This window comes from Chrysochloris asiatica, unplaced genomic scaffold, assembly GCF_000296735.1.
Source record: "Chrysochloris asiatica unplaced genomic scaffold, ChrAsi1.0 scaffold00003, whole genome shotgun sequence".
In the NCBI taxonomy this organism is placed as follows: Eukaryota; Metazoa; Chordata; class Mammalia; order Afrosoricida; family Chrysochloridae; genus Chrysochloris; species Chrysochloris asiatica.
The window spans coordinates 21,724,054-21,734,415 of NW_006408521.1; the positions used below are offsets into that span (position 1 = coordinate 21,724,054).

The following is a 10,362-nucleotide window of genomic DNA, read 5'->3' on the forward strand; positions in this document are numbered from 1 at the left end:
GTGCTGTAGGATAAGCACTGGACTGCTAACCACAAGGTCAGTGGTTTAAGCCCACTTGCTGCTCCTCAGAAACTCTATACAGGGTCGCTATGAGTCAGAACTGAGTCAACAGCACTTAACAACAATAACCACAGATTTGTAGAACATTTTATAGGATATCTCTACTATATGTTTTCGTATTTAATCCTTACATTGCTGTAAATGAGATAGGAAAGTACTAATTTTTTCTTCCATTTTACAGATGAAGAAACCAAGACATGGATTTGAGGCTTGTCTGAAGTAACAGCCGTAAGTGCTTAAATTAACAAAGGTGTGTAGTAATGGGTACAGTACAGTCTGTCTAGGCTTTTCTTCACTGCCATCTGCTTGAATTTCTGTGAATAGAGAAACCAAATAATCAAATGGTAGAGAACCAGAAAGGTAATATGTAGACTGATGAACTACTATTTGTTTATTTAATTGTTTGGGTTCTTTTTTCACCAGTTAGCACTTACTGAAGAAGCAGATGCTATCTTTTTGTTGTTGTTATATCAATGAAATTTTTATTGCAAACGTAGTTTATCTCTGAGGCATTAAGGAAGTGGAAAATCTAGAGAGAAATCTGTTGGTATCCTTTTGGGTATTAGCTATGAAACCCGCTAAGAAATTAACTTAATGATACATAGGTAAAACCTATGTGAGTCAATTTTTAGGGCTGCCTTGATAACATTTTTAAAATTCTATTAAAAATTATAGTATCAATTTAATATAAACATTTTCAAGCTTGAATGCATTTATCCAACTATGGTTTTCTTCAGATGAGGAAAAATAGAGAAGTTGAAACTTGCTTCAAATTACAGAGCAGAGTTAGAAATAGAGCTTGCATTTCTTGACTCCCAAATATTGTTATTTTTACTTCAAACTACTGCTTCTTGATAAGCTATTTTTAAAATACTTAGCAGGTCTTTTAAATCTTTTGCTTATATGTTTGATAAACTGTCATATACTTTGTGTCAAATGAGCTTAAAGATACTTTATTCACTGATATTTTTGTGATGAAAATTTCAATTACTTTTTTAATTTTAGGTGAGTGAGAGAAATCCTGGTTATTTTGAAGATGTCTCAACACAATATTGTTTCATGTTTAAATTTCAAATAACTTCAAGAAAGAAAAAAAAGAAGTTGGGATTTTTTATTAAATCATGCCATCTGAACAAAAACAATTGTTTTGTGATGAAAAGCACACAATTTTACAAAAGGATTATGATTTGAAAAATGAGGTAGTAGATACTATCAGATCAGCACCTAAACCAAGTATTTCAGAAAATAGTTGCCATTATGAACTAAGAAATGTGAAAATTGATTTGCCGAAGATAAATATTCCAAATCAAGTCTTACTGAAGCATGAAACTGACAAATTCAGAAAATTATTTCAGAGTAAACCACAGACTGCAAGAAAATCTATTCGTGTAAAGACTGTAAGCTGTGTTGAAGAGTGCATGTTGTTTCATAAGGCTGAGGTAACTGAAGAGCAGGATATAAAAATGTCTGCAAAAATACTCAATTTCAACTGTTCAAAATGCCTAGACAACACTCGATATAGCCCGAACGATTTGCAGAAACACTTTCAAATGTGGCATCGTGGTGAATTACCTTCCTATCCTTGTGAAATGTGCAGTTTTTCAGCAAATGACTTCCAGGTATTTAAACAACACAGACGCACCCATAAAAGCACTTTCGTAAAATGTGACATTTGTAATAATGGGACAGTATATACTTTACTGGACTTGACAAAGCATTTCATATCCACACATTGTGTTAATGGTAATTTTCAGTGTGAAGGGTGCAAATTCTCCACCCAGGATGTTGGCACATTTGTTCAGCATATTTATAGACATAATGAAGTTCATTATAAATGTGGTAAATGCCATCATGTATGTTTTTCCAAAGGAGAGCTTCAGAAGCACCTTCATGTTCATTCGAGTCCATTTCCCTACTCTTGTCAGTATTGTGGCTATGGTGCCACCAGGAGAGAGTATCTTATAAGACATGTTATGACTTTCCACAAAGAACATTTATATGCAAAAGAAAAGCTGGAAAAAGAGAAATATGAAAAAAGGATAGCAAAGACTTCAGGACTTAAGCTAATACTGAAAAGATACAAAATAGGTGCATCAAGGAAGACATTTTGGAAACGTAAGAAAATTAACAATGGAAGTGATGGAAGTATAGAAAAAAACACACAAGTACTTAAAACAAACAAAACAGAGAATAAGGACCAGAGCTGTCTTGTTCAAGAACATTTAAATGAAAAAAAGGATGAAAGAATACACCCTGAGAAGAGTGATAAACCTATGGAGGTACATTCAGACAAGCCAGCTATTCTGACTACTGCACAGTGTAATAGAGCTGAAGAGGGAGCAAATTCTACTTTAGGCTCCTTGTTGAAGACTTCTTCTATTCAAGGACCTACAGTGTTAATGGTGAAAAATAATAGAATAACAATCCCTGCAAACTACAGTGCTAAGTTTATGGGCTTCAAAATGGTAGATGGAAAACAACATATTGTAATAAAATTGTTGCCTGCCAATAAACAGAGTTTATATTCCCCAGGCTCACAGTCAGATGCTTCTAAGGACAGTACTGCTAATTCGCAGCCTCAGACTTTGGACACTACTGGATTTTTATCTGCAGGAGTAGCAGCTGGTTTAAATGACACAGTTTGCATGAAAACAACTACACTTTCATGTTCATCTCATATACTTTCAGGAAAAGTAACTTCAGAAAAAGAAATGACGTCGATATCTCAAGTGAATAATATGATTCAGACAGTGGATGATGAAAAGAGTGTACCTTTTTTACCAGCAACACCAGAATTTGTCACAGCATCTGTGAATTTGACCACAAAAGTTGAAATGAGAGATAATGTTGATTTATGGGGAAATCATGTTACTGAGAGGCACCCTCAGGTATTAGGTACTATTATTAAAAGTCCAGAGAAAGTCAACTATACTATCAAATCAAATGCATGCAGCAGTAGAGATATGCATAACTATTGCATTAATTATGTCAATTCTGAGTTACCTGTTGAATCTTCCAATCAGGGATCATTACCTTTTCACAATTATTCAAAAGTGGATAATTGTAATAAATACAGGTTTTCAGGAACAGCAGTGTGTGAAAATCCTCAAAGTGAATCTTCGTCAAGCAAAATGATGGCTCAGCATCCAATAAGTGAATCCGTTTTATCACTAGTAAAGAAGGAGAGCTCAAATCCAGGGAGTAGTTTAGCATCTATTAGCCTTTTAAATACAAAATGTAGAACTCTAAAAACGCAGGCTGAAATTGAAGAACACTGTGATTCAGGAAACAGAGAAGACATCGATGGACAGAACCTATACACTAATGAAAATCAAAGTTTAGAGAATGTAACTGAGAAACCTAAATGGGATAACATTTCTAGTCTTGATTCACCTATGATGCCAAGAATTACATCTGTGTTCTCTCTCCAGAGCCAGCAGGCTTCAGAATTTTTGCCACCTGAAGTAAACCAGTTACTTCAAGATGTATTAAAAACAAAATCTGATGTAAAACAAGACTGCAGTAGCACTCCAAATAAAGGCCTCCCATTTCACGGTGACCAGTCATTTCAGAAACCTGAGGGAGAGGGCAAAATAGTTGTATCATCAAAAGACTTGAAAGTGCAAGGCGTGTTCCCAATCCCATCTGGCATTATTGGTGCTAATGAGCCGACAAATGATCTAAATTTAAAATGCAATGGAAAACAAGTTCTATCGATGTCACAAAATGTGAGAGATTCAGAGAAATCACCGAGAATTTCAGGAATTGGCACATTACATAAGACTCAGTCAGATGCAATAATAACACAACAGCTTGTAAAAGACAAACTGAGAGCCACTACCCAAAATTTAAGTCCTTTATATGTACAGAATCCACTTCTAAATTCAGAACAAAAACAAGCTATATATGTTCAGACTCCAAAAGGCCTTTTTGTTCCATTGCACGTTGCTAATAAGCCTGGATTACACGTCATTTCAGGAAGACCACTGTCACTGGTTAATACACAATGTGTACCTGCTTCTCTCTTAGTAAACAGTAAACCTGGAATGATTTTAGCTTTCAATAATAGGAAACTTGACAGTGTTTCCGGAGTCAGAACTGAGAGTGCTCAGTCTTGTGGCGGCATTATGACTGAGGAACCTTGCAGAACACCTTTTTTAAAGGTAGAGCCAAGGAGCGGTTGTCTTACACCTGTCCTTTGTTCCAGTATTGGTAGTTGTTTGAACATGAAAAGTAACTCAGAAAGCAATTTGTCATTAAAAGGCCCTTGTATTATTAAAACAACAGCACATTCTTCAGGGAAAGCTCCCCCTCCTCCTCCTCCTCCTCCTCCTCCTATGTTAGCTGAGTATCAAGGCACTACGTTGAATATCTTGGATTCAGTAAAACAGCAGAATGAGGTTTGTCCGAGACCCCCTCTGTACACCCTTTTGCCTGATGGCAAGCAAGCTGTTTTTTTAAAGTGTGTGATGCCAAATAAAACTGAGCTGCTTACGCCGAAAATAGTCCAAAATAGTACTTACTATCAAAATATACAGCCAAAGAAACCTGAAGGAACACCACAAAAAATATTGCTGAAAATTTTTAACCCTGTTTTAAATGTGAGTGCTACTAGTAATCTGTCAGTAAGCCACTCTACATCTTCATTACAAAAGGCCAATGTACCTTCTAGTCAAACTACGGAAGGAGGTCAGAAAGAGCCAGAAGCTTCTAGAGATGCCTTACCTTTCTTATTAGATGATTTGATGCCAGCAAATGAAATTGTAATAGCTTCTACGACAGCATGCCCAGAATCTCCCAAGGAGCCAGTGTGTATCACCAATTGTTCAGATGCCAGGGTGTTAAGGTCTAAAATAGATTGTACAAATGAGAGACACTTCAATAGAATCAAGGCTTCTAAAAGAAAATTTTCAAGAATAAAAACACGTGTAGGAAATAAAGAATCTGAAACTGCCTTTGTAACTAGAGACAGAAACTGTAAACGAAAATATAGGGATAGTTACCAAGAACCTCCTAGGAAAAAAGCGACATTGCATAGAAAATGTAGAGAAAAGGCCAAGTCTGCTGCATTCCATGAAACATTGGGACCTAGGTTTTCAAAAGATACAGTCAGAACTTTGCGCCTTTTCCCCTTCAGTTCCAAACAGCTTGTGAAATGTCCTAGGAGAAACCAGCCTGTTGTAGTTTTGAATCATCCAGATGCAGATGCACCGGAAGTAGTAAATGTAATGAAAACTATTGCTAAATTTAATGGACGTGTACTTAAGGTTTCATTGTCAGAAAGAACTATGAATGCCTTATTGAAACCAGTTTGCTGTAGCCCTTCTAAAACAACTTATATTGAGTTTTCCAAGAGGCAAAAAACATTTACACCTCTTAGTTCTGTGAAAGAAAGGTTTGTACTGAAATTAACCCTCAAAAAGACAAGCAAAAATAATTATCAGATTGTGAAAACTACCTCTGAACATATTCTGAAGGCTAAGTTTAGCTGTTGGTTTTGTGGTCGAGTGTTTGACAATCAGGATGCTTGGGCTGGTCATGGACAGAGACATTTAATGGAAGCTACTCGGGATTGGAATACGTTGGAATAATTTACCATAATTACCAAGAAAAAGGAAAGTAAAATTAGAAGAAACAGTACGTAGATTGATCATAATGCAGATATTTTCTACTTCAAAATGATACCTGAAGTGAGATGTTTTCACAGTTGGTTATACGTATTTCAGTGGGAGAACATAAGTTTTATGTGAGATAATTTGATAATGTCAGCACTGTATGCTGAGGTTTTGAAAGAAACTAATCACAGCACAGATGTACCCTGATTTATGTTCTTGGGAAGTTAGGGCTAAAGAAGACTTTTATACAATAGTTTTATTTTCTCAATTTATATTAAAAATATGACTCAGTAGAGGGTGACAGCTGATAGCCCTATTCCCTCTCTTTCACCAGCCTTATGAATCTGATAAGTATCGCTTCTGTGAAGGTAGGAAGCTCTCTCCACCATGCAATTCAGAGTTGCTCATTTGTGCAGATATACTGAGAGCTTTGGAAAGAACTTACTGTACATCTGGTAAAGTTCTTTTGAAGGGTATAGGATCCTTTGAGAGTATATATAATTTACTCCAATTCACCTCATTATATGCTTGAGAAGTTTTAGGTAAGTAAATCTAATTTTTTCTAAAAACATAAATCCTTTTTCCTGATTAAATTAATATCCCATGTTAGAGATTGGAACACCTTCCCAAAGTGATTTTCTTACCTTTCTAAATGGCTTTGTCAAGCACTGCAGTAAGTTGGAAGCCTAGAAAGAAGAATTAAACTCTTAGTCTAGTTAAGAAACTAGGTAACTAACTTGAACATTTCTCTGAATTTAACTATAGTCTCTTGTGATTCCCTAGCAAAAAACTATTCTTACCTGATACAAATCATTTCTTATCCCATAAACCAAATGGCCATTTTTTTTTTTCTTAAGTTGCCACCCTTTTAAAAAAGTGGAACATAGAAGCACTTCCAAGGGAGTGGCTTTTCTGAAAATTAAAGATTAGTCTATAGAAATAAATTTTTAATTTTTGTATATTTTAATTACTGCTAGTATAGGAACATGACCAAATTGAAACAAACCACTTTATTAGCAACTTTTAGTATGACCGACAAAGCCAGTTTTTACTGAGTGTTGGCAGTTGAAAATGGGTACACAGTGACAGTGCACAGAACTTCAGGACAGATTCCTAAGGAACATACTCCGCAGGAGGAGTTAGAGTGATGTCTCCATGACAGCAACAGAACCATCAATTGATACTTTTGACTTTGTAGGTTTGGATCGAATTTTCTTGGATCATTGAAAAATGGCATTCTTGAATTATTACAAAGATGCTATGTGATTTTTGTTACATTGTTACTACAAGTGTTAATGTCATTTTGGTTTGGATTAAAACTTCAGGGCTTCTTTTCTGTATATAAAAAGGTATTTTTTTTGTACCTTTTAGTTTGATATGTAAATTTTGCACAGAAAGGTTTTGACATAAGCTTTATTTCATTTAGTTCTGTGCATGCACTAATATAACTGGTTATTTAATTTAAAAGGAATATGTAAGCCGTTTTACCCATGCTTTTTTTTTTTTTTGGTTTTTATTTCTGATGTAAAATTTTTTTTTTTGTAAATTCATTTTTCAGGGATTGAACACTATTGTTAGCAAGTGCCTAAAAATGTGAAACAGTTTACATATGTCAACTGTAAAAGTAGGTCCCAACTGGGCCCATTTCCCCAATAGTTTTATTTTTAAAAAAGCCATATGTAGATGCTTCAAGCTATCCTGCTATGCACATTATACTAGTACTGTTTTTGTGCAGTTTGTCTACTTTCTTAGTGAAGTATTTTTTGTATAAAATCTGTTACAATTGTGTTTTTTTAAAATTTGAGCCTAAGAATGGAGCTGATTGAAACATAAAAGTTATATTAATAATGTTTTGATGTTTTAAAGAATGATAAGCATTGCTACTTTCTGTAATGAAACTTTTCTTCAATTAAATTTATCTTAAGCTCGTGTTTACCCAAGATTTTCTTTTACTGTACCAGAATCTAATGGAAATTTTATTCTAGTGGGAAGTTACCTAGATTTCAGTGTTTAGTTTTTGAAATGTGGGACTCCTCCCCCAAATTCTAGGTAAAATTTTGTCTTTAGGATAGCATCACAATTTTACTATGGTTGTGCCTGTAAGGCAAGCTACATAGAGGCCAATGCATGCTAGTAACTTAACATCAAGAAAATTGAAATGCACCTTTAATGAGCAGTTGTGAACAGAGAGGGCAAGAAGGAACTACCTGGTCAATATATGCTGCAGTATAAAAATCTAGTTCTTTGTCAAAAACACCAATCCAGTAAGGAAAATCTAATTTGAGATACATGCTAATACCTATTGCCTTAAAGTTTTAAAAGTTGCTTCAAATTAGCTTCCTGAGTTAGAAAACCGTCATTAAAATAAACATGACAACAGTAAAACTAGTTTAGGGAAAAGAGGAGGATCAGTATGCAGTTGATAAATGGACTGTTTTCAATAATAACACAGGAATGAAATGCAGACAATCAAAACTACCCTTCAGGGGTCCAAGCAACTATTAAAATATGTTAGAGAACTAAGGGAAACCATGTTTAAAGCATTAAAGAAAAATGTGTTGGCAATACCTATTTAAATAGAGACTATTGGTAGATTATAAAAAATGAAATGGTGGAGTTGAAAAGTAGAGTCATTGGTAAAGTTCACTAGAGGTACTCAATAGTGTGAGCTCCTAGAAAAAAATCTGCAAGCTTGAAAGTAGGTCCATACAGATTACGCAGACTGAAGAATATAGAAAAAAAAAGTAAAGATTTGCACCAAAAACAACTAAATTAAAAATACAGATTATATATCTAAAGTGGAAACAAAACACAAGAAAATATTTACCGTCATGTGCTTTAGTTAGACAAAGCTACTTTCAACATAACAAAAAGTACATTTCTAAAAAGCATGTATAGTATTTTAATTACTAGTGATTCTTTGCAGATGATTTGTAGTTTTTAAATTCAAATACCTCACTTGTATTTCTTCCATACTTCAGTACCCTCCACATTGTTTTCCTTTATATCAATTCCCTTTTTATTGGTCAAATGTGGAATTTTAAATGGCATTTTTATGTAAAAATTTAGAATATACAATTCAGTGATTTCTTAGTATATTTAATATTTTGCAGCTGTCAGCATTAAATCCAGAATATTTCCATAACATCCTCCCCAAATTCCATACTTGGTATCAGTCATTCCTATTTTTTCCCACCTGTTGTTTGGATTGATGAACAATTTGGCTGATTCTGCTGCTTGTTTATTATGAAGAATATGAACATTTGTGTACAGGTTTTTGTGTGAATGAATGTATCCAATTCCCTTGAGTTGATATCAAGGAATTGCTGGGTTACATGGTAATTCTATGTATAACTTTTTGAGGAACTGCAAATTATTTAATATAGCAGCTGTGTCATTTTATGTTCCTACCAACAACGTATGAGAGTTATAATTTCTACATATTCTTGCCAACACTTGTTATTTTTATTTTCATTAAAAAAAAAAAGCCCATACTCCAGTGGGTGTATATCATTGTTGCTTTGTGGATTAATGCGCTGGTATGTGAGGTTGGTTTGAACCACAAGGTTGGTGATTCAAGCTCACTAGCCGCTCCTCGTAAAGTCTATACAGGGTTGCTGCTAGTCAAAACCAACTTGACGGCACCTCACAACAACAACAACAAATGACTGGTGATATTGAAGTTTTAAAAATTTGTACAAATATGGATCTCTTCCAGTAAGTTGACCAGCTAGCTCTTTTCCAAATTTCCTGGCATAGATAGTTTCCAGTGTTGCATCAATTTGTTGAAAGATTTCAGTTTGTATTCCATCAATTCCTGGAGCCTTGTTCTTTACCAGTGTCTTCAGTGCACCTTGGCCTTCTTCCTTGAGTACCATTGGCTCTTGATCATATGCTACCTCTTGAAATGGTTGAGCATCGTCCATTTCTTTTTAGTTCAGTGACTGTGTATTCCTTTTTTTGATGCTTTCTGCATCGTTCAATATTTTTCCCATAGAACCTTCAGTATTGCAAGTGGAGACTTGAACTTTTTCTTCAGTTTGTTTTAGCTTAAAAAATGCGGAGCATGTTCTTTCCTTTTGGCTTTCTTTAACTCCATGTCTTTGCACATTTCATTATAATACTTGACTTGGTATTCTTGAGCTGCCCTGTGAATTTTTCTGTTCCGCTCTTTTACTTCATCATTTCTTCCATTTGCTTTAGCATCTTTCTTTGTACTGGAGAGCAAGTTTCAGAATGCAGAAATAATTGGACAGTATTAATATCACATGCAAGCAAAATTTTGGTATTTCAAAAATAGCTATTAAAAAAAAAAAAGCTATAACAGTACTTTCACAGGGAACTGCCAGAGGTTCAAGTTGCATTCAAACGAAGATGTGGAATGAGGAATGTCACTGCTGATGTCAGTTGGATCTTGACTGAAATCAGAGAATACCAGAAAAATGTTTACTTGTGTTTTATTGATTATGCAAAGGCTTTTTTCTTTAAGCTTTTATTTTGAAATGAGTGATAGCTTACAACCAGTCATTTTGTTTCATTGCTGTGATTACAATCCCTTCCGTGCACCATCAGTTAACAGTTGTTGTCGTCAGGTGCCATCGAGTCGGAACCGACTCATAGTGACCCCATGCACAGCTGAACGAAACAATGTCCGATCCTGGGCCAACCTCACTACCGCCGCCACACT

At 34.9% G+C, this 10,362-nt stretch overlaps 1 protein-coding gene across 1 annotated transcript; it reads left to right on the forward strand.

Annotated features, from left to right (window-relative positions):
• Nucleotides 1-1,181: 1,181 nt before the first annotated feature.
• Nucleotides 1,182-5,651, forward strand: ZNF518A (zinc finger protein 518A). Its single transcript, XM_006831186.1, has one exon. The coding sequence runs from the start codon at nucleotides 1,182-1,184 to the stop codon at nucleotides 5,649-5,651; it is 4,470 nt and encodes a 1,489-aa protein (XP_006831249.1).
• The last annotated feature ends 4,711 nt before the right edge of the window (nucleotides 5,652-10,362 follow it).

What these genes read in the sequence shown, in the direction of transcription:
- ZNF518A (XM_006831186.1), top strand. Translation starts at nt 1,182, where the DNA reads ATGCCATCTGAACAAAAACAATTGTTTTGTGATGAAAAGCACACAATT.